Source organism: Zalophus californianus, chromosome 11, assembly GCF_009762305.2.
Source record: "Zalophus californianus isolate mZalCal1 chromosome 11, mZalCal1.pri.v2, whole genome shotgun sequence".
Lineage (NCBI taxonomy): Eukaryota > Metazoa > Chordata > Mammalia > Carnivora > Otariidae > Zalophus > Zalophus californianus.
In genome coordinates, this window is record NC_045605.1 from 63,407,104 (window position 1) to 63,434,870 (window position 27,767).

The 27,767-nt window shown below is 47.9% G+C and overlaps 1 protein-coding gene across 9 annotated transcripts in view; it reads left to right on the forward strand.

Annotated features, from left to right (window-relative positions):
- PPFIBP2 (PPFIA binding protein 2) overlaps positions 1–27,767 on the forward strand; it is a 147,794-nt gene that overhangs the window by 61,130 nt on the left and 58,897 nt on the right. For 4 of the 9 annotated variants that reach the window (XM_027578984.2, XM_027578988.2, XM_027578987.2 and 1 more), the window contains 2 exons: positions 19,982–20,074; positions 24,015–24,128. In XM_027578984.2, the coding sequence (XP_027434785.1) occupies positions 19,982–20,074; positions 24,015–24,128 (207 nt within the window). Of the gene's footprint in view, positions 1–4,040; positions 4,159–4,189; positions 4,619–19,981; positions 20,075–21,643; positions 23,824–24,014; positions 24,129–27,767 lie in introns of those variants that run through there. The other 5 variants (XM_027578989.2, XM_027578992.2, XM_027578990.2 and 2 more) reach the window with 5 other exon arrangements.

Genomic DNA, 27,767 nt, shown 5'->3' on the forward strand with positions numbered 1-27,767 from the left:
ACCTGACTTGAGGAAACTATTTCAGTCCCTAAGAACCAATGTTTATAAATGACCAAGAATGTGCAAACACTGGTAAAAGAGCAAATAAACCCTTCCCCACTAAGTTTCCTGCTTCAGGCCCAGGGGACATGGTGGCTGATGTTGCCAGGTTAGCATAACTTGGGGTCTGAGCATGTAGACACCCACCCACCCTGCACCCACCAGGAACCTTCTGCCTTTTCAGGCACCACTAGTAGGTAGGGAGGGAGGGGGGGCTCCAGAGGATTTGTACTTCCAGGCAAACTTGCTCAATACCCTGTGCTTTAAGAAACTTCTGAAAGTGGTTTCTTAACCTCTGACCATTCAAATATGGTCCCGAGATCCTCAAATATGAGCATCACCTGGGAGCTTGTTAGCAATGCACAGTGTCAGGTCCCATTCTCAGCCTTCTGGTCAGAATCTGCATTTTTATGAGAACACCCTCCAGCCCAGGTGATTAATTCTAAACGGGGAAATATAGCCCTAGCCAGGGGTCAGCAACCTATGGCCTGCATTTGGCTCACTGTCTGTTTCTTATGCCCCATGAGTTAAGGATGATTTTTATGTTTTTCAGTGATTGAGACACTATGAGCATATTTTATGTGAAAATGGTCTGAAATCCTCATTTCAGTGTCCACAAATATTAGGTGTTTAACATAGCCACACTCTTTAGTTTATGTGTTAGCTGTGGCTGCTTACGGCAGAGTTGAGTATAACTGAGACCATATGGGCCGGCCCTTTATGGGAAAAGTCGGTCGGTCCTTGTCCCAACTACTTGTGGTGGGTTCAGGTGCTTGTGCCCCATGGGGACTTGGGCTGCAGTGGCCAGGATGCTGTTTTACAAGCAGGACTTGCTTACCAGCCCGAAGGAGCAGTGTCCTTGGGCTGAGCCTCCCCCCAGCGCCCCCCCCCCCAAACTCCCCAGTGGCAGGCCCACTGTGCAGCACACCTGTTGAAGGACACAAACCTGTATCTGGCATTCCACGGCCATCCTGACACCTGTCACCAGAGCCCAAGGCTCAGGGCTGAGCTAGAGGCCAGAATGGCACGTGACCCATGAGACCCCCCCTTCTCAGTCCACAGTTCTGCCCGATTAGATGCTGCTGACTCCTGGCGGGGAAAGTAGAACCTTAGGAAGCCATCCTCAGTCCTTCTCACATGTGTGTGGGCATCCAGCCACGGAGGTGACTCTCATGGGGTTCCCTGCTAAGCCCTGGGATGAGGAGGGGGGCAAGCTACCTGAGTTTCCCTGTCCAAAGCTGACTACTCTGCCCTCAGCTGTGTCTTTAGGCCCCAGATGCTCAGTCACTCAGTGTAGTGCCCTTTGCCCTCAGCTGGCTACCTCATTTTCCAGACGGTGATGAGTTGAGTGTGGTTGCTGGGGAGTGACTTGCTTTTGGGAAGGCCCCAAGGACTTTCAGGGTCACCGTAACAACCCCAATTTGTGTACCCCCTGTGGTTCCTGATAATGCTCTTCAGCAGTGGGTCTGAGGCGGTATACTAGATTGGAGAACCATCCCCCACTCTCCTTTAAGGGAAGGTTAAACCTTTCAGAATAACTGCATAGGCCAGATAAAACCCAGGCTTCTAATCCTTTGGGAGTCATGGATCATTTTGATAATCTGGAAACTTTGTTTTCAGAGAAATAGTGATTTATAGATCCGAATAGTACTTTGTATGTATGTATTTTATGAACCTATTCAGGGGCTTATCTCATCCCCCCAAAGCCTGCCTGTCTGTGGACCACTGTGAGGTGCCCCGGGCCGGGATTGCCTTCTGAGTGAGGTGGTGGTGCAGCCATGGGTTTGCCTTGGGAGCGGGATGACGGGGCCATGCCCAGGGCCACCTGCCACCTGGGGGTCAGTGAATGAAAAGGTGCGTATGGCTCCCGTGTCCTGGGTCACTTCGCCCACCAGCCACACACATGCCCTGCTCCTAGGTCTTTTGGAGTGTTAACTCTGTGAATTTTTGAGTTGAATTATAAAATAACACTTTTTTCTTTTTCTTTTTTTAAAGAGTGAGGTAGGAATTGCTACTTGAGGGTACCGTAAAAATATGTCAAGAATTTAGCTGCAACTTGTCTGGCTTCCTGCCTCCTCTCCTTTCCCCTTCTCCATCCTCCCTCCTCACATTTGTCACATGTGAACTCCATCTTTTTTCTCTCAGGGGGAGCATCATTCCCCTGGGGAAACCCACCTTCAAGACTCCTGCTCTCCGAGTAGAATTTTAGGCTTATCTTGCGAGTCTTACCACGTGAGCCTCACTCTTTCACTCAAAGAATGTTTAAGTTGTTCCTGTGTGCCAAGAACTGTGGGAGGCATGGAGGTCAGGGCTCAGACACACGTTCTTCAGTCTAGCGCAGTACACAGACCTATCAACGGTCCATGGTGGTTCAGTACAACAGGACAGGTGGTGAAGTGGAGAGAGGTATGGCTGCTGAGGAGGGGCTGCCACTGGAGCCAACCCCACGGGCAGGTGGGAGCTAGCAAGGTTGAGAAAGGCCACCACATTGCTGCCTTGTCCTTCTTTCCTCCTCACCCTAGAACCTACCGAAGAGCACCGAGCCGCGACCAAGGGGAGCCGGGGCTGGGATTGTGCCCCATCTCTCCCCATCCAGCCCCCAAACCCACTCTGCCTCTTCTTCCCTAGGGCCCCAGAAACACCTTTACCACATACCATGTGATGATTCTTTATTTGCTCGGGGCAGGAAGTCGGTTTCATTTGCCTTGGATGCTGGGCAAATACTTGTTGACCAAGTGAATTCTTCCTTCTGCTTTCCCAGACGTTCACACAGAAAAAAAAACAAAGTTTACCTACAACCTAAGAGAGCTGCTTCCCCAACATGTTCTGTGCTAGTTCTGGTCAGGAACTTCGACCGGGGAGGGCCCAGGCCTTGATTGAACTGGGCCAGAGGTGAGAAGGGTCCAGAGCTCAGCACATGGAGGGCAGAGCCTGCTTTTCCTTTCTAGCCTCTGAGCTGGGCGTGTCTCCAGGAATTTACTCCTCCCCTCGTGCCCGCTGCCGGCCGAGCTCGCGCACGGCCGCTCTGATCCCTACAGACTGGGGCAGCCTGCTGGTGATTATGCTGTCAAGGCCATGTGAAGGGGCCTGCCAACACCCAGTAGAGCCTCCTCTTCACTGGCAGTTCCAGGAACCCCCCTAGCTACCCCTAAGGGCACTGGGAAGCACCCCCCCACCCCACCCCCACCATCACAAGACGTGCATCTGTAAGTCATTTACGGGAGCAGAGCTCAGAGGCCTGGTGTGTAACCCCAGTTCCCACTGTACCCACATCAAGGACCGCTTTCATAATCACTCTAGCCAAAGGCCACATGTTACAGGCTAAGTGAGGGAGAAAAGCTGTGTTTAGGGAAGCTCTCAGAAGAGTGGGGGGTGAGTGGAGGGCAGCGTTGGGGGGGAGGAGGGGCAGGCAGTGCTGGGGAGACCACCCTGGAAGGCCAGCCCAGGGAAACAGACAAAATTCCCCATCTGCACCAGTCCCTGCCTTCCCAGAGCTCTCCCTAAATCGCGTGGGCCCCCCCATGAGGGGGCCTCGCCTTCCCCCTTCCCTGGCTTCTGAGGTAGCTAATCTGGAGTGGGGGACAGCCAGCAAGGCAGGCCTTGGGCTCAACAGGAGCTGTCCCATCCCGGCGCTGACTGTGCCCCAGGAAGGCCTGGCCGTGGTGGTGGCCGACAGCAGCCCCAGGCCAAGCTCCTCCGATGACACGTCTCCTGGTAGCAGGTCGCCCCTGGCAGACGGTGCCACCAGCGCCAAGGACAGCAGACATCCAGCAGGCCAGCAACCCAGACCGGAGCTGGTTCTGAATGTGTTATTTTTTTGGAAATGACAGGCTTTCCTCAGGGCCCAGCCCGACGCCCGCCTAGAAAAGGGGTAGGCGTGGGCTTCAGGGTGGGGGTCAGGCTGTGTGTGGGAACCAGCAGCTCCTCCAAGAGCAGGACTTATTTTTAGTCTTCTCCCCAGTCCCAAATAAACTGAGAGCAGCTGGGAGCCTGTGGGTAAATGCAGAGTGGAGCAGAGACAGGAAATCGGGGTCTCTCGGTAATGAGTTCCAGCCACTGCAGAAAGGGGAAGCCAGACAAGGAATTTTCTTCAGGACTGTTTCCCTCTGGCAGGCTCTGGTATTATCACCAAAAAGAATGTTCCTGTGTGTGTGTGTGTGTGTGTGTGTGCGCGCGTGTGTGTGTATATGTGTGTGTGTTTACAACTCCTGTCCAAGTCTGTCTTTTTTCCCTACCTTTTTGCTAGGGTTGATTGCTCCACAGGCTCTGAATCCCAGAGCTGGTGCCCGTGTGTGTCTGGGGGCGGAGGGGAAGGATACTGGAGCAGCACTGTCCGGTCTGAGCCGTTGTGTATCTGAAACTGTGCAGGGAAAGACTGAAGGACATGGGCCAGGGAAGTGGGGAAACTTGAACACAGCTTGACGTCCCCAGGGGGAGGGGGCAGAAGCAAGGAAGAGGAGAGAATTTGGTTTCTAGCCAGAAAAAGGGCTTTTTCCACCAAGGACTCTAACTGCTGACATGGGTGCCCAGCATGGATGGGGACATTGATGTTTACAAGCATTTTGCGTGGCTGAAGAGGGTAAGTGACTGGCTGCTTTATCTGGGTCTCCCTGAAGATGAGGGCAAGAGAGACGCTGGGGGGGGGGGCGGTGCAGGGGGGGAGGTGTATTTGTCCGGCAAAGCCCTGTCGTGGCCAAGTTCTCCATGAGAATCTAATTATAGGCACTAGGGGAGAAAACAGTCAGCTGTCTTTGTTTCTCCACTGACATTCTGGTGAATGAGCCTCTGTACAGAAAGGCACGAATGGGGTGAAGAAAGTTAGTTAGTTTAACTCGGGAGCTTAAACAGTTGGAGGCTCCAAACACTGTGACCAGAAAAAGGTGCCCCACTGCCCTTGGGTTTGAGGACACAGAGAGGAAGCTGCATCCTTTCAAAATCAGACCTCTGAACCTCTCTGCTCTGATGTTATCCGAGGCAGAGTGTTAGTTGCTGTCAGCCGGGAGAGCGTCTGTGTTTCCGGAGGAAGCCCCTTGGGGAGTTCTCTTCTGACTGCTCTGAAGCCAAGGGTTTGGGTTGCAAGTTGTTTATGCCCTTTCTTTAGGGGATGAGCTCAAGTGTGGGGTGTGAGCCACGAATGAATGAATGAAATGAACGTTGGAGCTGGAGTGGCATCCGTACTCGCAGAACTCAGGCTCTTTCCTCCTTCGTGACCATTTTTAAACCGTTGGCCAAGATGTTGTCCATTTATTTTCACACAGAAGCTGAGTGTTTCTCAGAAGTAGGAAGGGCAAAAGCAGCTGACAGATAAGAGATTGGACATTGTAACCGGGGAGGGACAGGACGTGTCCAGCTTGGAAGGCCCCCGATCCCCACCCCGAGATGCAGGGATGCTGGCTTTTGTGTGCACCCCCTGCAGCGTGCGTTCAGCAAATATTTATAGAGACGGGGGTACTGGGTGTCCGGTGGTGAGCAAAGTGGAATCCGTCTCTGCTCTTGTGGATCTGCCATCCGATGAGGGAAGCAGAGGTTACCGTCCCAGTGAATAAACGTGAAGTTACAAATTAAGTGCAGTGAGGAACAGGAACTGTTAATGGCCACCATCGAGGGTGATGGATGAGTGAGAGGGGGGAGTCATGGAGCCCTCTGAGCAAGGAACATTTCATCGAGACCTGAAAAACAGGAGTGAGTCAGGTGGAAAGTGGGGGGGGGGGAGAACATTCCAGGCAAAGAGGCTAGTATGTGTAAAGGTCCTAAAGCCAGAGGGAGTTGGCCCAGGGTTTTGAAGGTGCAAGGGAGTTCAGGACTGAGAGAAAGCCAGGGAGGCTGAGCTCTGTGATGGGAGCTGGCAGATGCCCGGTCACACAGGGCAGGGGACAGTAAGGCTTGTGGGGGGCGTGGTGTGTATGACAGGGGACTTATGGCAGGGGAGTGACCTGGGACACACGGGGGGATCCAACTTGTACTTTAAGAAAATTACTCTCACTGTGATGTGTATGGCAAGCCGTGTTGTGAAAAGCAAGGCAGTTGAATAAAACTAGAGCTCTGGGGACTCGTCGGGACCGACTGGTACAAACCCTCCATTTAACAAAGCCCAGGAGAGGCTAAGGACCTTGTGATTATTAGTGTTAGAGCTACTTGTGGTGCAGCCTGATCTTGAACCCTGCTTTCTGTCTGCCAGGCCAGTTCTCGTTCCTCCTCTCTTTTGCCAAATACATAGAAAAATATTGGTTTAGAACCCAGCAGAAATCCTGTCTGCTCAGCCCCTGCTCAGCTGTGGGATGGGGGTCCTGCAGCCAGCAGAGAGCACACTGAGGGGGCCAGACAATTTGGCAAAGGTTTGTATCCATTGTCTTAAGCATTTGAAAACCTTCACTGGAGGTTCTGGGGGAAAATAGGTGAGGAGTGCACTTCCCATCACTGAGTTTGTTTTTCTATATCCAAATGAAGCTTTTTAATCCGGAGGTCTTCCAGCTGTGTTGTGCCTGGGACCATCAGAGCCAGGTCCCAGTGGCTCGAACTCCATACCTCGCGCCGAAGTTCTGGCCACAGAGGAGCTGATTTTGCAGGTGCTGCGGTGTCAGAAGGCCCTTTGTCCTGAGACCCCGGCTGTGCACACTGGTTCCCATGCACAGTGCACATCCGCTGAGGGAAGCTCGAAGCACGGAGACCTCAGAAACCGCTCGGATGACTCCTAGCAAAATAGATATTTTTCTTCTACTTTTAGAATTAGGATCATTAAAAACAAAGCACAAAGTATAGCGTATGACCTAGGAAGAATAATCAGAGTATCTCTACCCGGAACACTATTACCAGATTCTTCTCTTTTAAATCCCCTTAAAAAAAAAAAAAAAAAAAATCCCTTCATCCCGTGACCCTGCTCCTAAGCCCCCAGGACTTGCCTTTAGTCTAGAAAAGAAAGCCCAGGATCACCTGCTTGTCCTTTGAGACTTTTTGCAACCCAGCCTCTACTTACCTTGTTGGTCTCATCTTTTATATCTGCTCTGAGCTCGCACATGTGCTCCCTCCCTTTTCTGAGCTTATGCCCAACGTCCTCCTCACTGCCACCCACTTCTCGTGACTCCGTCAAGGCTCTTGTTTGCCAGCAGTCTCCTCTGCCGACCCCATCCCTGCAGTGGGCTCCTCCACTGTGGGTCTCTAGTACCCCCCGTCTGCCCAGCTCACACTTCCCTTCTCCCGCTTGTCCTCAAGCCGAAGTGGCTTGGAGAGCGGGTTTCTCTTGGCCCAGGGTTTTGAAGGTGCAAACGCTGTCTCCTTCATTGTCCCATGCAGACGGGGTGACTCTAGAAGAGATGGGTGAGGGGTGATCTGATGCACAAGCTAGAAGCCCTGGCCCTTAGGACCAGCCTGGGAGGGCAGGGTCTCGGAGCGAGACCGAGTCTTTGAATTTGGGGGCAGCGGGGGAGATGCCTGTGGGCAAGGAGGCACAGAGCTGGCGGGGAAGCATTGGCTCAGAAAAAGGGGACATTGTTCTGTGGCCTTTGGGGGATGGGGATACTGTGTACTATTGTAATTAAGAACACGTGGCTTGAAGTAAGGCCTGAGCTGGAATCTTGGCTTTGCGGCACCTCCTACCTACGTGATCAGCCCTGATTTCTTCATGTCTGCAGTAAGGAAGGTAATAGTGCCGGCCGCATACAGGTTTTGTGCGGGTCAAGTTAGCTAATGTCTGTAGAATGCTTAGCGTAGGACCATGCCTGAGAACCGCGATACCCATGAATGGTGACTGCCCGCTGTGAGGGTGGTGGGAACTGAAGGGGGAACGGTGGGACCAGTTGGGTTCTCTCCCAGCAGCATATGCTGGGCCATTCCCCCCTCCGGCCCTCCGCGCCTTGCTGCGTGCCACGTCGAGGTCTCTCACTGAAGACCAGAAAGGGGCAGTTGTGACCTGGCCCATGGGGAGTAGCCAGAGGCCCCAGCAGCTGCTGGCTCTGGCCAGCTTGGCCCTTGGCTGCTGAGTGGAGGCTGGCCAGAGCTGCTCCTCCAGCTCCCTCTCCAACGGACAGAACCCAGGGACAAGGCAGTCTGCTGCAGGCATCCAGAAGGCCTCTGCCCCTCAGCTGTTTGGTTCCTGACTGGCTCACACACAGCTCACACCTGCCCTGCTTCAAGATCAGTGGATCCAACCCACAAGAGTCATGAAAGAGTCTCTAAAAATAGCTCCAGGCAGGGTCTGCGGGGCCCACCCACTGCCCTCTGAGTGGAGCTTATTTTCCCAGTAACAGAAATCCCACCACTGTCAGCATCTTCACACTGTTGCTGGCTTCTAGCATGTTCAGCATTTAAGCCAGCTTCCAGGCCAAAGTCAAAGAGAAGGGAGTTACTGTGGATCCCCTCTGCAATGAGCTTGGGTTCTGTAGTGGAATGTGGAATGAACTCAAGCTGCTAATGCGAGACTTTACTTTGTGTCATCTGGTACTCAAATGGTTGATCCGGTAGCCTGGGCCAGAAGAGCTGCAAGGACACATGGACACACAGGCATCCTAGCTCCAGACCTTGACTTGCCTTGCACTCGAGTTGGGCTGCAGTACAAGGGGGGAGAGGTAGACAGCAGCCTCTAAAAGCCATTCCTGCTGGCTGACAGCATGGATCCTGGATCCAGCTCCTTAGGCTCACGTCTCCGGTCCGTGTGGCCTTGGATGATTGATTTAACCCCCCTGGGATACAATCTCCTTGACTGTAAAATAGGATAAATATATGGATAGTGCTCAGAAAATGCGTTGTAAGCATTCGTTATGGTGGTGATGATCTGGATCATAACTGGCAGCCTTGGGTTGCTCCAGAGCCGTATGCGCCACCGTGATTCTGGGTGGAGAGGTTTTTCAGAACCACAAGGATGACAATAGCGGGTATGGTTACCCCAAGGGTTTTTAGCTGTGTGCAATTTCCTATAGGTACCTCCCGTCTTAGCCAATGTACCCAATATGCCCAAGCATCCTATTCTGCAGTATAATGGAGGAGCTGGAATTCCACCATCTCTGACCTCTGGCACCTGTGAGTCCTGTCCATGAGCTTCTTGGAGAGGCCCCCAGGCCTCTGTCCCAGCAGGGTTTAACAAGGTGACGTCATGGCAGGGCTAAATAGCTTGTGGATTCGGCAGAACAGCACAGCCACTGATAGTGGGCTGGCAGCCCGGATCCCGGACTCCTCCCTGCATTCTTCCCTCTCCCGTCTTCTGTGTCAGCCCTTTCACACTTTCCATTTGTCCCCAACCTTACGCTGCCTTCTCAACTGATGTCACCACCTGCTTCACCGCGGGGGGCAAGGGGGGGTGCAGGGGAGGCCACCCACAGATGAAGCTCTCCTCTTCCCTCCCCTTCACCACAAAAAGTAGCTATGTTCACAGCCAACATTTTCAACTTGTGTTTCACCAGCCAAAGCCACCTCGGAATCCTGCCCGCCTGATCCAGTCTGGCTCTGCTGCTTCTCATTCCTCTGATCATTTCTTCTTCACCTCCGCCCTGCTTGCTCATCCCTGTCCTTGGCAAGAAAATGCTTCTCTTCCATTCTTAGGGAAAAGCAAGTCAAGACTGTCTTTGACCCTGTACTTGCCTCTCCACACTGCATGACAACTTGCCTGCCTTTCACCATTAGAAATCTTGAAAGAGTGGGCTGAAAACTCACCATTTCTGCCCTTTCCTGACTACTCCCAAGCCTGCTGCGCACTGGCTTTGTCCCTCATGACCTCTTTCACATTCCTTCTATAATGTTCATCCTGCCTCTGGTTCCCAAGCAACCTTTTCTATCCATTTTCCCCGGAATCCATTCCCATTTCGGAATCTTGTGACCAAAGGGCCCGTTCCTCACTTTGGTCCTCTACCTAATCCCATATTTTCCACCTGTGGATCTTTCTCTTAACGCCAATTTGACTGCTGGCCCCTCAGCAGGAGGAGGCACTGGGCATTTACTTCTGATGTCTCCAGTCACCCTCCCCACTGCAGCCCCAGCATCTGATGCTGCCCCTCTGTCCCCAAAAATGTTTTTAATAACAATGAGCCAGTGTGTCTGTTGGTATTGGCAAGATGAGGAAAGTGCACCACTCAAAGAACCTCCTGTTTGTACTCTCCCCCTGGCTTTTCTGTCCTCCACAAGATACCAGCACACTTACAAATACCAGTTCTCCTGCAGCCCAGTGCTGTGGGTCCCTTATGGATCCAGCCACCTCGTCAGGAGAATTCAGCAGGGACCAAGCTTATCCAAGGCTATAATTTTGGAACAAGACCTTGGTAAATCAAATGCATTTCTCTCATTCCAAATCCTCCTCAGGATGATCAGTTAGGAGCCTTCATGTGCATCACACCAACTCCTTGACGGGGGAGCTTCTAGGTGATGGTCTTCATGGTATCTTTTGTTTTCTCTATTAGTCTGGGAAACCAGAGCATCTGAAGGGTAGTGATTGTCATGGTTTTATGGATAAGCTTTCTTTATGGGGAAGACTTTCCAGAGATGCTGTTCTCCCATTCTCTGGAGAGATTCGTTCATAGCTTTCAAAACTCATTCACTGTAAAGCCCTTCCTCTCCCTTGAGGGTGTAATTGATTTGTCCCTCTTCTGTGCCACTGCTGTTGGCTTATTCTATCACTGTATTTATCATTTCTCACTGTCAGACCACAGAGCTTTTTCGAGGGTAGGGACTGAATCATTTATTCAGCATGGAGTGGCACCTAGTAGGTATTTAGGAATATTTCAGTCATTGAATAGATAAATGAAGAACATGCTATTACATGAACTTTAGTCAACCTAACAGTTTGCTACTTATGAACTTGGCTTTGCTTTCCTCTAAAGGTGGTCACTTACATCATTTGACAGTGACAACTCTACTAGCAACACTTATCCTCCTCTTACATGTAATTGAAGCCAAGAGGTGGAAGGCATAAAGAGGTCAAGGTCAGGATAGAGCTCTCTCGTTGGACTCCTCATAGTTAAAGATCTGATTGCACTACACTCATACTGCGTTTGGAAGAAACTTCTTTAACTCTGTGCCAACAATAGGAAACTGCCTTGACAATTCTTTGCCTAGGAAAGGTGGAACGGGTCCTGGAAACAGTTGTTTTTGTAAGAACTGCCAGAAAACGCTTTAACTCCCTAACCAAAAAATCTAGGGAGATTTTCCTATTTATAGGCACTGCCTACACTCATACTGCTAGGTTCCCTGATATGGTACCTGAACTATATAACAGGAATTGAGTGTAGCCTCTAGGATCCACTTATTTTTATTTATTTATTTACTTACTTATTTTTTTGGTCCCCTTATTTTTAAGGTCTGCATTTTTCAAGTCTCTAAGAAGGTTGGTATGTGAGTGGTACTTCTGAGCTTGAAGTCTAGCCTTAGAGACTCTGATGTCTCCCCTGTGCCTGACAGCCATGGCTCACTTGAAATTGGATTTCAAGTGACATTTTGATAAAATCCCCTGACCAGGTGGCCTGGAAATACTGCACATTTTCTCTTGTTTTCTTATTCAGCTAAAAACACGTGTCATCTATGTTTTTAATGACTAAAGGAGGGGGAGCCATCCCAAGACTTATCTAAGACCAGGGCTTACCCAGCACATTGTTCAAAATCTCCATGTATTTACAAGCAAGGGACCATCCTATAAAATGATCTGACCAGTTGGGACAGTATATGAACTGTGGCCAGGATCCTGAGGGAACTGGAATTCACAGCTTCTTAGAAGCAATGAAGGAAATAGGCCCTTACCTGGTGAAAACTGTAGATTTCACTATCAAACAAGGGAGGGCAGATGTATTTTGGACCCCAAGGCAGCATCTCTGAGAAGTAGCTATTGGCTCCGAATAACACCACGATGGCTAGAGCTGTCACACTGTGGAGCTGACTGCCTTAGGATTTTCCCACACCCTCTGCTTGCATACCAAATGATACCCCCATGTGACCTCTTGTCTGCCCCACTTGACTATTCTGGAACCAGCCCTTTCCCCACATTCAGAGAAGTGAGGTGGTGACAGGAGGTCCCCTAGCAGGTACCAGTCAAGGGAATGCTGCAGAAGTGGCCTACCCCGTGTCCCTGAGAATGGATCAGAGCATGTGCAGAGGGTGTGCTCTCCTGGCAGAGGCTAGCCAGGCTGTGAAAGAACCCTCCTGGGGATTCTGCATGGCTCCCGGCCGTGGCATTAAGCACTCCATCCAGAACTCCACAGAGACCTAACATGGCTATCCCTTGGCCAAACTACAATGGAGGGGCCAGGCCAAGAGTGAGCAAGCATCATGGAATCTAAGCAGCCACCAGAGTCAGAGGGTGATGGCTCTGAGGAACCTGCCAGGGGTGATGTGGCTGGCACGCTCATGTTTAACTTAAGTTGGACCTGACTTCCAGATTGGAACAGAAATAAAAAGGTCAAGTTTTTATGATTGGTCATTAATTAGCTATTGAAATTCTCATTGTGCTCATTTATAATGTATGTAGCACATATTACTTAGAGCATGTAGTAGAACGCTCACGAGGAGAAAAATTGTGGTCCTGTAGATCTGACTCAAAACATGGGCATCTTTTCAGGGACAATGGAAAAAATGAGCATGTCCTCGGCTGTTTACGCCACAAGCATGATTCCAGAGCCCTTAGCTAGCAGTAGGTTCTACGTTGTCACTTAGGCATTTTTTTTTTCTTCCCAGCCTGAAAGTATTTTGGTTATTGTTCCCTTGGGCTGTTTGTACAGATCTTTACAGATATTTCATAGGTGTCCTGATCAAAAACATTGCCTTTTTGTTCTCTTACACAAAAAGAATGAGTTAATTAAAACTGTCAGTACAAGGGAGGAACTGCTTCTAACTGTACTTTGGTCTTTTAGCTTCAGCAATGCCTTTTAAATGATTTCCATATTTCCACGATCATTCAAAAACTGGAAATACTAGAGCATCCCTCTATAAAGAACATTCTGTACTTGTATTCCCATACATTTTTGTGTGTTTCTTAAAAAGATTTTATTTATTTATTTGAGAGAAAGAATGAGAGGGAGAGAGAGAGAGAGCACATGAGAGGGGGGAGGGTCAGAGGGAGAAGCAGACTCCCTGCCGAGCAGGGAGCCCGATGCGGGACTCGATCCCGGGACTCCAGGATCATGACCTGAGCCGAAGGCAGTCGCTTAACCAACTGAGCCACCCAGGCGTCCTACATTTTTGTGTTTAATGACCTAACATCCTCTGCATTGATTGCTCTGTGAGGTAGAACTTTCTCCATTTAAAGGCTGGGAAGACCCAAAATGAGGGGACCTACCTGAGATCACACATGGTTAGTGCAGCCCTGCCTCTCAGCCATTCCTAGTTGTCCTTTTGCAGAGGTCCTGCCTGTGTAGGAGGAGGCTGTAGGAATTCTGTTTGTGCATATGGAAGCCCCACAGCAAAGTCTCCAGGGATCCCCTGCCTCGGGTTCCAGCTGGGCAAAGGGTGAGTACAGGGGACCCACAGCTCTTGGCCTCCTGGCTCCCAGACTTTGCATTTGTCCAGCTGTGTAGGACATGCCAGTCTTTCAACATAACTTCTTAAATGGTGGTTAGGTGGTTTCAGGTTCTTATCACCCTTCATTTATTCTTTTCTCATTCATCCTTTTAAGCCCTACTTTACCTTCCTGTTTATTGTTGTGTTTTCACTTATTTTTATCTCCCCCCGGATCCATGCCCCACCACACATGCCCAGTGGATACCCATGGGCCTGTTGCATCTGGTAACATTCCCTGCCTTAACGTTCTTGCTCTACATGGGAAAGCATGGAGGCCAACAGATGGTGGATAGGGAGTCCTCCCTTTCATACATGAATGAGACTGGGTGCCATTTTTATCCCGGTACATCCCACACAGACACGCTCTGTGCCACAGAGTAGATCCCCGTTGGCCCTCGATGAGGATCCTGATTTTAACTATAGTTGGCTCAGAACTGACCATTCTTTCTTCAACTGCCAGTTCAAGAAATCAACAGTAGGCAGAATTTCTTTGTAACTTAGTATTCTCTCCAGATAGCAGGAATTCTTTCTTGTTTCCAAAGGAGTAAATTTCGGTCAGTTGATTTATCATCCTTTGAGACAAATGCATTGGCCAGGGCTTTTGGTTGTAAGCAACAGAAACTCGGTTTGAACCAGTGCAGGTTAAGAAGGAACCAACAGGAAGGGCAGAAATATATATCTGAGAGATGAGAATGCCACCAGTCTCTTTCTTGGCTTTTGTTTTGTGTTCCTGTGCATGTTGGCTTCTTAGCTGAGTCCTGCTGCAAACCCATGTCTTCCCCATGAACGAGGACATGGCTACTGACAAACCTGAGAACTTTCTAGCACAACCACTATCATTTTCTGTTCCCAAGTTTAAAATTTCAGAGGAAGGATCCAACCATCCACACTTGGATCAGGTGGCTGGGAGGGGTGAGAATATCTCTAAGAAGGTGGCAGCCATCACTTGTGCCATGTGGTTATAGTAACAGTGATGATCCAGCCTATTCTGGACAGACAGGAGATTTCAGGGTTCAGAAGAATTCTCTGTATTGGTCTTCATTTTTTTCCCTCCCACTGAGCTTTCAAGAAAGCAAGGGGAAAATTGACTAGTCTGGAGGTTTTTTGTTTTGTTTTGTTTTGTTTTGTTTTTACAACTAATGATAGTTCTTTTTAGGGCCTTAAATGTCCCTGGATAATCTCATGCCTAATTAAAATGCAGTGTCCCCCAAAATATGGAAAGCCTACTTTATTTCTTGAATCTGCTGGCATTCAGCTCTCAGTATATGAGGAACTTATGAAGAGTGAACTCCTTATTCACCGACCTATGGGAGAGGTGGAGGCAGGTCTTGGTCTACATTAGGCTGGTATCTTTGTTTGGCCCAAACTGCCCTTTCTGCAGAGACTATCCATGCTGGAATCTTGCTGGCCAGTGCTCTTCTTCCTGGGCACACACAGTCCTCTCTCCATCCTCTAGGAGAGAGGACTAATCACTAAGGCTGATTAACTCTCATGACCAACTCCATGACCCCAACAATAGAACAGCCTGTATGGCTGCTACATCATCCTAAAGCCTCTCTTTTCCACCTAAGAATGGCTTAGAAAATAGCCCCACCTTAGACTGTCAATTGCTGGAGCTATATATTAGACTTACCCAGCCCCAGCAGCAGTAGCATTTGGGGTCTTCTAGAAGTCCATAACCTTGCAAGAGTCAAGGTGCTGTGTTTTCTCTGTTCCTGAGGACTCTCAAAAACATCACTGTTGAGGCCTCAGGAAGACCTTGATCTGACCATTATGGATTGTGTCTTCTACTTGCCTTGGAGAGTTCTGGGTTTTAGAGCATGGATTGCCCGGATTCTTGAGAGCACAGCTTTCATAAAGGCAAAGGTGGTTTGGCTTTAATAATCTTGGCTGAAGTTTCCCAGTTATTGACAACATACATATAAGAAGACCTCCCGATGTATTCAGTTCTGTGATATGAGAGAGGAAGCATGTTCCACTGTGGCATTTTTCGGTCAAGATGCAAGAGGACATGGAAATGTCCACCTGTAGTTGCCATTCTACCTCCATAGGGCATACAGATCCCTTGGTTCCACACAGTATCTCCTGGTCCCACACAATATATCAGGTAACTGACCTTGGTTATAGATTGAGGAACAGCTTTGACCATAGAAAATTTGAATGAGAAGATCCATTTTTCTTCTGTCACATCTGTAGAACTAACCATCAAAACAGAAGAGTTAAACATTAGATAGATGCATATCCCACCTAGTACATCAGTAATCTATTTTGACAGGTCTAGCCTTGGGGCTAACCTCATTAGTTGAATATAAATAAGAAAGAGGTCATTTTTACTCATCAGTGGGATGAGCATCTTTGAAACAGTAGAACAGGGTAGAACTTTATTTAAATTCACCTGCCATGCTAGAGTGTGGAGGAATAAAAATTCAGCATGTAGCACCCTTCAGAATTTGACTTGACTCTCTTCCCTCGGTAGAATGCCAGCTGGGGTCTGTCAGTCTGACCTTATGCGTGGAGAGCTGGGCAGCTACTCTATCACTGATTTACCTCCTGGGCAAGAATTTCAGAGACTCTCAAACCTGAGTCACTTGGGGATCCCGACGGACAATCTCCAAATTGATCTGAGCCTTCTATTGCAATTTCACTGTTAGAATTAGGGAAACCAGCATACCCTTGGACAAACAAGCTCTTTTTTTAAAGTAGGACAAAACCGACCTGGGTCTCAACTCTTTTTAAAACATGTTTCTGAGTAGTTGGAATGACATTTTCATAACCACATGCCTTTTCTGCCCTATTGAAATCGTCACCTTTGGCTATTGAGTATTGGCATTCAATAAGATAATTCTAAAATAATCCTCTCTTTGGCTCTGTGCTCAGTGGAGATGGTGTTTTATCCTGGTCTATGCCTTTCTAAGGGACTACAGTTTTGAAGGTATCAATCTGATCTAGATTGCAAAGACCTGGCTCAGTGTGTCAGGAAAAGCATAGGATGGCGATACCGCAGATTGTGTTTGGGACATTGTCTCCATTTCACTGCTATTTAATACCTCTCAAAAGCTTGCTAGAGAACAATGGTGATTTTGGTAGACTGAATGGGGGAAGGTGCTCTGTTACTCTCAAACAGTGATTTGGGGCAGGGGAGGTGCCTTTCTGCCAGGAGCACACCGTCCTATGGACCAGCGTGCCTGCTGGGAGAGGGTGTGTCCCTCAAGGCTGCTATGGGCAGGAGGAAGTACCAGGAAGCATCATTGTAGGTACTCAAACAGTGCTTCTAGATTTTAAAATGTTTTTTATTTCTTCAAGAAAATATTTGAGCTTCTTACAAAAATGGTTATGGATGAAATAAAAGCCCACCTTGACCGAACCTCCCACCCCCAGCTTTCCATAGCCCAGACGCTTCCCCAGAAAAGAGCACTGTTACGGGTTGTTGTGTAGCCTTCTATAGACACTGGGTCAGTTTATTTTCACGCATATGTCATATAGTCACGGAGTCCCATCGTATTGTTTTCTAATGTCACTCTGTATGATTCTTTGGATCTTGCTATTTTCACTATCCAATATGTCTTATATTTTTGTGACAGTTCATAAATACCAACTTCATGTTATGGAAATGCCACAAATTGTCCATAATGTGGATGAAGCATAGTTTATTTAGCCACTCCTTTATTAACGGGCATTTAGGTTCAGACAGTGTTTTCAAACCTTATTTTAAGTGAATTTTCATACGATCCCAATATGTAAAACAAAATTTGTACTTGATCTCCTCAATTAAGCTGTAACAGAAAACTTACTAATTTACCTCATAGTCACTTAGGCAAAATATCCATTTTATTCCTTGTTCGTACACTTTGTGCCTCAGTTCCTTTATCTGCAAAATGGAATCAAAATAGTACTCCTGTCACAGGATGATGGGAAGTATTAAAAGAGTTAAGGCATGCACAGTGCTCTAAACAGTATCTGGCAATGTCGAGCACTATATAAATGCTTGCTGTCTATCTGCAGGACTTTGCTTGGGCCACAGTGGGTTGGTCTCCATTGAATTTCTTTTGCTTTTGGCCCATGTGATCCATTAACCTTTGACCTATTTAGAAGGCATCCCAAGAAAGCAGTGAGTTCTGCTGGGCTCTGTTTCCTGTGAGGATAGCATCATGGGTGTTGGATGTTTACCCCATTGCATAGAGTCTCTCTGTGAACTCTGAAGTCTCTTCTTTTGTGGGAAGAATTATGTTTCTCCTAGGCAGTCAGTTTGACTTTATTCACCATACTGATCTGGGCATCTTGTAATTCACTGTGCTTTGCTTTTTCCACTGGCTGCTAGAGTGGATCCAGATTTTTTTTTTTTTTTTTTTTTTAACTACGGTCTAGCATCTGTTACAGACTCTATGGCATGCATTTTGTGTATTAACTGATCTTAGGACATCAACTCGGTTTTGGATCAGTTCGTAAAAATAGCTGTTTCTCTGGGTGATTGTATGGGCAGACCTGTAACATGAGTAACGTACTGGCCTCCCTTTGCCTGAGGCACAGGGGTGTGGTGGCTTGCTGGAGTCTTGAGGAGGGAGTCTTCCCTTTTGGTCTTCTCTCCTTGACTTCTTGAGGAGAAGTGGCAACTGGCAGTGCTGGGTGGCCCCTTACACATGCTGACTGTGGTCCTGGGGCCGGACACGCACAGCTTTCCGTGGGGGCCTGGGTCCTTTCCTCACCCCCGTGTGAGTTACTCCACAGAGAAGCACTTGACCTGCTGTTAACAGTTATTTTCCTCTCTTTTGAGGGTCTGAGAAAACATGGGTGGTAATTATATCCTTGCGTACTTGTTGGAGTTTGACCATGTGAGGAGCAGAATTAATGTCACAACAATAAACTGCCATCCCCGCAAAGAAGGTATTTGTGATTGTGAAGGCCCTTTGTCTAGGGTATGAAAGAGCTTGCACAATGAACAAGACGCAGACTAGAGAGTGGCTGGAGCCAAGGGCAGTGGTGTGGCACTGGGCACTGTGGCCTGGTGAGCCTAGAGCCTAGGCCTGGTACAGCCTCCCTGGGAACCAGTCCCCGGGCTGGCCTCTCCCTGCACCTTCAACAGCAGGTGCTTCTCTCACAGGTGACACTCCAGGCCTTGAATGCTGTCCCTGTTTCTTGGTCCCTGTGTCTGTTCCAGGACTGAGTCTGACTCTGTGCCCTACCCTTACCTGGTGTGCACTGGGGAAGGGGTAGGACAAGGGAAGGAAGGAGGTGCCCCTTCTTCATGGAGAGGGGGTTGGCGAGCCCATCGTGAAGGTCAGAACTTGGGGAAACGGGCTCAGGAGAAGGGAGCCACCTCCGGGCCTCTGTGCCTGGGTTCCTCTCTGACCCACTCCTTTGCACAACTATGACTTACCTGTGGAACGGAGGATACTGCCTCATAAACCTCAGAGCATTTACTCCTTTGGACCAGCCCAGATTATGATGATTGTCACTTACCCATTTAGCAATAAGATCTGCTTTTTCAGGCTGCCAAACCCCTGAATGGCCTACTCTGGGCCTCTGGGTTTCGGCCTTCCATTAAGCCTGGAGGAAGGGAGTGTCGATGGCATTGGGCCAATTCAGTCCCATTAGCAGCCACCTCTCCCTCCTCCCTGCCTACAACCAGGTCAGGCACACCCGAAAAGTGCCTGCAGCCTCCTGTCTCTTGCTCAAGGCATTTTATAAATTTTGCGTCCCATCTGCCAATTCACATCTTCTCCCTCTGCTGTTTTCCACTTTCTGGATATTTTGTTTCCTGTTAGCTCTTTGAGGACCCTCTGACTGTCACATGGGGTCTTCTCAGGGTGTTTCACCTTTTCCTGCAGTGTTAGAGCTGAGAGAAGCAAGCACGCAGGATGCCAGCCTGGCTGGCATTAGGCTGGAGCCCTAGTGGAGGGGAGGGACTGGCCACCCCTGGAAGGGGTGTGTGAGTGGATGAAGGGCCTTGTGGCTGGTGTCCCCCATCCTCCGTGCTCCCTGCAGCGCTCAAGATGGGCCTCCGTGCTGTAAGGAGTACCCTGGCTCTGGAGAACCCTCACGTGAGTTAGGAGAGACCAAGGTCTGTGCGGGACTCGTTCCCACATAGTTCCTTGGTGACTGGTACCAGCTCCCTGGCCTCCTCAAAGAGTGGCCTCCTTGCCGTTGGTGCCTCTGGCAGGCTGTGCCTCCACCTGCACCAGACCCGACATGCCCAGTCAAGCCAAGCACCACTGGGTCTGGAGTTCCACTGAGGCCTTCCCGGCCAAGGGTGAGGTCATCCAGGGGGTGGTTTGGCCACCTTTCAAGGCCAGCTTTCAAGGCACACCTATCAGTGGTCCTCCTCCTGGTAGTTTTGAAATCCTGTGGTTTCCTGTTTAGGTGGGTGGTTTTGCACATGCAACCAGCGAAACTGTCCTCACAAATTGCATACTTCATTTGGAAGTTGGTAAGATGTTTTTCCAGCCTTTTAAGTGTATACTTTTTCCCCCCCTTTCAGTCTCAGGTAAATCACCAAGGTGCTGCTAGTAATGAAACGTACCAGGAACGCTTGGCACGTCTAGAAGGAGATAAGGAGTCCCTCATTTTACAGGTGGGTCCACTTTCATGGGAAAGAGCTTATCCTGTTACCTCCAACTCTGTAGGTACCCTAAGTGGGAGGGAGGCACAAGAGGTTTTCTCTGTTGGATTTATTTTGTTCCAAAAGTGTGTGTTTTTAAAAAGACTCAGTTCCTGAAACAAAGCAGAAAGGAACGGAAGCCACAGTTTAAATGGACTTGGCCTTGGGGCTGTGAATGCATTCATTTATTCATCTTGTACTGCTGAGTACCCACTTCTCTACACTGGAAGCTCTGTGGCCAGGCTGATGAATGAGGCCCTGTCCTCTAGGAGCCCAGAAGCCGTGGAAGGGAGATAAGATGTGTCTTCCTGTCTCTAATAAAACAGCCATGAGTGATATGGACATAGGGTGGATTCTAACTGGATCAGGCCCAAATCATCTGGAGCTGGATCTAGACTGATCCCTTTGAGGCCAAATCCCCTGGAGCTGGTAATAGGGACTAATGAGTCTTGAATGACTCTCTCTCCTCAAAGAGAGAAACTCCAAAACTTTTTATGGAGAAAGATAGTCAAAGGAACATTTTCTGTTCTGAAAACTCATGTTCCTTGGCAGGACATAGTGTTGAGCCTTCTTACGTGAGGCGTGTCACTGTGATAGGGGTTCTTTGCTGTGTTAGCTCTCAGATGCATACATCAAGCATTTGTTTGCTGTCTGGTATGTATCAGACACTGTGATTATTGATTTGGAGAATGAGAAGATGACTGTTCCAATCCTGGCTCATTAAAAAGCTTTTGAAGGGTGGTAGACCAGACTGGTAGTGAAACAGAAGAGGGGGCAGGTAGGGTTCTGCAGCCCTCCGCAGACTGTGGGCTTTAGCTTAGAGCCCCGGAATGAAGAGGCTGCCGTATGTTTGGCTTTTTTCTTCTATTTTACCTTTTTACAAATCTAAGAGTAGTAAGTGATTATTTCAGGAACTTTGGAAAGTCAAAAAGAGTTTAACATTTTGACCTTTCTTCCTAGACGTTTTTTTTTTTTCCTGTCCTGCCCCTGTTTTTAAAATTTAAGCTCAGACCAAATATACAGTTATATAATTTTGCATCTTCAGGGATTTTTTTCTCTATTAGTTTGTTCATTAAAAAAGATTGAGTGCCCACAACTTGGCAGACACTGGTTTTAGGTGCTAGGGTTGCAGCGGTGATGAAAATAAACGAACTCCCTGTTCTTAATAGGGCTTGTGTGTGTGTGTGTGTGTGTGTGTGTCTGTCTGTCTGTCTGTCTGTGTACATGTGTACATGTGTGTACAATAAATCAATACATAAAATGTTTCTGGCAGTGATAAATACTGTGGAGAAAAATAAAGCAAGGTAAGGATTACGTAGTCAGAGAAGACCTCCCTGAGAGGGGGAGTCCTGAAGGAAGCTAGGGAGGGAGCCCCACGGATGCCTGGAGAAGCACATTCCAGACAGAGGAGGTAGTCAGTCCAGCACACACCCTAGCGAGGAGTGTGCTTGGTGTATAGGAGGAAGCAAGCAAGGGTCTGTGTGGCTGGAGTTTATGACTGTGAAGAAGTCTGGTGGGGAACTGCCTTCAGAGAGGTAGGAGGGGCCAGGTTATATAGCACATAATATCGCACATATTTGGAGGAATGAGTAATTTGAAAGTCTATCCTAACGACATGATTAATCAGAGTGTCCAATTTAAAATTTTGCAGCAAACAGGGTGATCTCGCAGACTTTTGAACCAGGAACCTTCATGGCAGAACTAACACTTTCCTGTTTAAAGGAATTTAATAAGGAAGTCCTATGTGATAATGTTCTCTTTGACATTAACAGTTTCGTGGTTTTTTTTTTTTTTTAATTTCTGAGTCTTGAATAATCCTTATTGCAATAATCCTGACACAGTTGGGAAGCTACTTATCACAGAAGTCAGAAGTAGATCCTGGTGGTATCTATTCTAGGAGCTTGGGAACAGACTTTCAGAGCTGCTCTTGGGTGATCACTCTGATCTGTGGTGGCCCCATGGAACTAGTTAGCCCTCACTGTGGTAGAGCCTCTTCCTTAACTTACAAGGCAGCTCAGCCAGAGTGAATTAATTGAAGCACTTGGCCCAGAATGTTTTCCTGGGTCTACTTGTAGGGGAGCAAGGCAAATCACACATGACAAAATACTTTGTTTTCAGAGTAAGTTAAAAATAAACCCTAAATCTTCAGTGCTTGCTTTGGCAGCATGTATACTTAAACCAAAATCTTTTCTATCTTCATGGGAATGTATTTTTTAAGGTAAGGCTTTTCACCTCCTCCTTTTTTACCACTTCTATATTCCCTCTAATGCCTAAAATTATGCCTAGAATGTAGTGGGCACTCAAAAAGTATTTGTTTTTATTGAATAAAGGTCACATTCTAGGATCTTTATACATTTGTCCTGATATTCTGGGCCTCTCCATGGTCCTTCTAGTGAGTATTCAAGTTTGTAAGGATGCTGTAGCCCTGTGTATCCTGAGTCTTGTGCACAGCCGAGCTACAGGCTATGGAGTGCAAGAGACCACAGATTATTCCTCTGGGTACCTCCAGCGCATGACTCTGAGGCGTGGTGCAGACGATGAGTGCTAATCCTCATAATCAGATTAACCATCACACATCGTTCCCAAACAGAAACTCTGGAACCCAGGGAGCTTTGAAAGGCCACCCCCTAGAATTCTACTCTTTTGAAGCTAGGGTTGGTAGCTATAAAAGGCCAGGACTGCTGATAATGTTGGATCATGAGGATTGAAAACACCACCACAAAGGTTTGTGTTTGAGATGGGCCTAATTTACAGAAGGCGCCTGTTTTGGGGACTGTAAGTGGAATATTAGCACACTACGTACCAACTCCAGGAATATGTTCCAGTCATTCTTTAATCATGTGGGAATATAAAAATGAAAAGCTGAAAGTAGCGGTATTAATTTAGACTTTTTCCTCTGTAAAGGGAGCTTCATGATTGATAGTCTATTTAAACACTCAGAAGTGAATTCACACTAACTCCTTCATGCTCCAGCTATCATTCCTTTACAGACTGAGAAATCACTTAAGATAATCTATATGTAAATGGCCACGACTCCACCATTGATTAAGAACCCAAAGTGTCTAAAGGATCTCAATTTAGCAGTCATTGATTTCTCTATTTGGAGAGGCCACCCGTTCTCTTTCTTCATCTTCCTGCTCTAAGGCGCCTTTTTAATGAAAAGGAGGATCCGGGGGGCAGTTTGCTACAAGAGCAGGCTATGAAAATCCTCTCAGTATGTATTAAGGGCATAACTTAAATGACTTGCTATAAATGGATTTTTTTTAATTCCAACAGATCTCTTGGTGATTTTTTTTAGGTAGAGGGCTTTCCTGCCACTGCATGTGCGGGTGGCTGGTGTGTGTTATGACTTAGAGTCATGTTTTGGCCTGTGAGGCACAAACACCTTTCCGGAGCCAAGTTTTGTCAGTGCCAATACATGCCCTTTACATCCCACATTCCTTAATTGCTTCAGAAGCCTCGCCTGATAGGTGAGCAGTCATCACACCCCAATGAGAGAGGTAAGGTCATTGGTTGGTCTCCCGAGGAGTTGGGATTGCTGTTGCACACGAGGTGAGGTGGCGGGAGCCCTGGCAGGCCAGCCGAGATATGCCTGGAGGTCCAGACTGTGAGTGAGCTCTGGGAGAGGACTCGGGAGCAGGGCCCAGCCCGGAGGCAGCGCTCGTGCCCGCTGGGGGTTTCTCCCTCCAGTGCGTCAAGAGCAGGGAAACGCGGCGGGCGAGGTAAGAGGGCAGCTGGAGTTTTCTTCATCCGGGACCCTCGCTCCCCGCCTCCCCGCCCCCCCCCCCCCCCGCGCCGCCCCCGCCACCTGCCAGAGAGGAAAGCCATCTTTATGTAAGGCTCGGCAGCGTGGTTTCACGGCTCCAAGGGAGTCATCTCTGCGCCTCCACCATTGCTCTATTTCTTGGGACAGGTGAGTGTCCTCACAGACCAAGTGGAAGCCCAGGGAGAGAAGATTCGGGACCTGGAAGTGTGTCTGGAAGGACACCAGGTGAAACTCAATGCCGCTGAAGAGATGCTTCAACAGGTAAGGGGGGGCGGGGTGGCACACGTGTGCGCGCGCCCGACGGCCCTCGGGGTCGAAAGCAGCTCGTGTGTTAAAGTCACTTTCTGTGTCCAGGTCACCGTGCTTACTGCTTACTTCCCCATCCTGCCTGGAGGTGGGCTGGGCTGCTCCGTGTGTGGTGTTTATACAGCAGGTGAAACCAGCCCAAACTAAGAGTTGCAGGGAGGAGAGGGCCGGAAGGACTGGCCTGAGAGGAATAACCTGTTGGGCAGGTTAGACAGATTCCCAGGTGGCACTTTCTCCCCGGTTCAGGTTCAGGGGCACTCCGCCCGGCAAAGTCACCCTTCTCCTCTCGAGCCACAGCGTCACGGCCGGTGGCGTCTGGGGTTTTAGAAAGTCAGTCAGCTTCTTTCGTGCCTCTTTCCCATTCATTCTTGCCCTCGCACTCTGTGTAGTCTTTGATAGAACTTAATTCCTAAAGAATATCTTTTTTTCCCCCTAAAGAATATCTTAATGTAATTTAATCGTTGTCAAAATGAAAAATTTAGCTGCTCTCATACTATTCAAATAAATCTCTTCAGTGCCTTGTTCCTTTTGGTCCTCGTTGTCGTCAGGTGTGCATATAATTTACAAAGCTCTGTTCACACCACAGATACAATTTAGTCCTCTGATTTTGTTATGCTTCCCATCAGAGTGAAGTTCTTTCCATTTTTAAATCTTGCTGTATAGTTTTCTTTACTATCACCTAGAGGCTTTTTTTTTTAGTGCAGAGTATGATAATCATTCTTCTACTCTTGAACAGTTTTTACCCTATTGTAAATGAAGAGCTGCACTTTTAGGAAGGGGTGTTGAATTTTTTATTTATTTATGTTCAGTTAGCCACTGTATAGTACATAATTAGTTTTTGATATAGTGATCAATGATTCATTAGTTAAGTATAACACCCAGTGCTCATCACAGCACGTGCTCTCCTCAGTACCCATCACCCTGTTACCTCCTCCCCTCTGAAACCCTCAGTTTGTTTCCCGGGGTCCATAGTCTCTCATGGTTCATCTCCCTCTCGAGATTTCCCTCCCTTCCCCTATGGTCCTCCGTGCTATTGCTTATGTTCCACATATGAGTGAAACCATATGATAATTATCTTTCTCTGCTTGACTTACTTCACTTAACATAATCCCCTCCAGTTCATCCAAGTCAATGCAAATGGTGGGTATTCATCCTTTCTGGTGGCTGAGTAATATTCCATTGTATATATGGGCCACATCTTTACCCGTTCATCTGTTGAAGGGCATCTCGGCTCCTTCCACAGTTTGGCTTTTTGTGGCCATTGCTGTTAGGAACATTGGGGTGCACGTGCCCCTTCTTTTCACTACATCTGTATCTTTGGGGTAAATACCTGGTAGTGCAATTGCTGGGTCATAGGGTAGCTCTATTCTTAACATCTTAAGGAACCTGCATACTATTTTCCAGAGTGGCTGTACCAGCTTGCATTCCCACCAACAGTGTAAGAGGGTTCCCCTTTATCCACATCGGTGTTGATTTTTATTCAGTCTTTCCAGAATCTGTCAAGAAGCTAATTAGAAATTTTGTGAAATCAAGATGATCAATCTAATGTCATTGAATCATTCTCACATTTTCAGTTATTTTGGGAAACAGACATATAAACTTCAGTCCTGGTTTATGCTTTGTAACTCCTGCTGTAGTGCTTGGCACATAGGCACTCACTAATTATTTAAAAAATGACAGCCCCTTAACAGGAATGGTTCAATCAGATCACTGCTTACAGTCTTTCTCCCAAAGCTCTAACATTTTTTATTGTCATGGCCAGCATTCAAATTGTTTCTCGGTAGAATGGTAGTGAACACAGGCTTTGAGTTTGACCTTTGGTCTTAGGATAAATGTTTTGGTTCTCAGGTATTTCTTAGTTTTGAGTGCATTTGAAGAACTTTTTTTTTAAGATTTTATTTATTTATTTGACAGAGAGAGACACAGCGGGAGAGGGAACACAAGCAGGGGGAGTGGGAGAGGGAAAAGCGGGCTTCCCGCGGAGCAGAGAGCCTGATGCAGGGCTCAATCCCAGGATCGCTGGATCACGACCTGAGCAGAAGGCAGACCCTTTAAAGACTGAGTCACCCAGGCGCCCCAAGAACTTCTTTTTAAAGTCAGTATTTCTGTGCAGATGTCTTAAAAAACAAAAACAAAAACAAACTATTCTAACAGCTCAGAAGCTGTTTGCTCTTTAGTATGCTTTCTTTTCATTTCTGATTAATAAGTTACCACATTCTTGACTCCATTTGATTTTTCTATTTAAATTGCATGCATTTCTCTTGCTCATCCTATTCCCTGAAAATCTGAGTCACAGTAGGAGTTGAGTTTATTTTTTCAAGCAGAATCTTTCTTTTGAAGACCAGGAAAGAAAATAGCCTGATGGAAAGATCTCGAACAGTGGGAAAGTATTTTCACAAAGAGTGATAGGAGAGCCCCCTAGATTCTATTTCCAGGGCTGCACAAGGTGTGGCTTTGAGGCGAGGATGAGCGAGGAAGGCGATAGAGTGTTACAAAACCCCAGACAGAGGCCAAGAAGATTTGAAAATGGAAGGGAAACGTTTCAGAAGATGTCAGAAGGTTGATGTTTCAGGAAGGCAGTGCCTGCTGGGTAACCACATAATCAGGGGTCAGAGCATGGCTGCATGTGGTGCCTGTACCACCTGATCGCCTGTCTTGGCGGCTCTTCCAGATTCTGCCCCCTTGTCAGCGTCTCTGTGCCAGGGAGTCCGATGTTGGTTCCCAGCACCACCTGGGCAGGCTGTCTTGTCCTAAGCATCAGCCCACAGACTGGTTATTAGACTTTTGAAAGTCTTAAGCTCAGATACCTTTTATCTCTTGTTTATTCTAAATCTTTTTTTTGTGTGTTATGGGTGAGGTTCCAGGCATGGGGTTTGTGTGTGCCACAGAGGTAGATGTCATGGCTTGGTAGAATTTGGAGTGTGGTGGGTCTTATTTGTCACCTCTCAGGTTTAAAGATGTCTTCCTGAACTTAACCAAGTTACTATTTTTTTAAAGATTTTATTTATTTACTTGAGAGAGAGAGAGAGAGAGAGAGAGAGCACAAGCAGGGGGAGGGGCAGAGGGAGAGGGAGAAGCAGATTCCCTGCTGAGCAGGGAGCCCAACATGGGGCTCCATCCCAGAACCCTGGGAATATGACCTGAGCTGAAGGCAGACGCTTAACTGACTGAGCCACCCAAGATCCCTCAAGTTATATATTTTTTAAAGATTTTACTTATTTATTTGGGGAGAGAGAGCAGGTGTAAGAGTGCAGTGGGGTATAGGCAGAGGGAGAGGGAGAAAGAATCTTAGGCTTCACACCCAGTGCAGAGCCTTACTTACACGGGGCTCAATCTCAGGACGCTGAAATCATGACCTGAGCCGAAATCAAGAGTTGGACACTTAGCCAACTGAGCTACCCAGACGCCCCTAAACCAAGTTTTTTTATGCTCCTCACTTTCCCTGTGTTCTCCCATCTTTCAAAGAGAAAATGAAGGGAGTGTGGAATACTCACTTTGGCACATTCTGGGTTCAGGTCATAGGACCCATTTGAGCCTCAGCCCCCACTCGTACGTCTGCCGGGCTTGGTGGTATCTCAGCTAGAGATAAGTTTG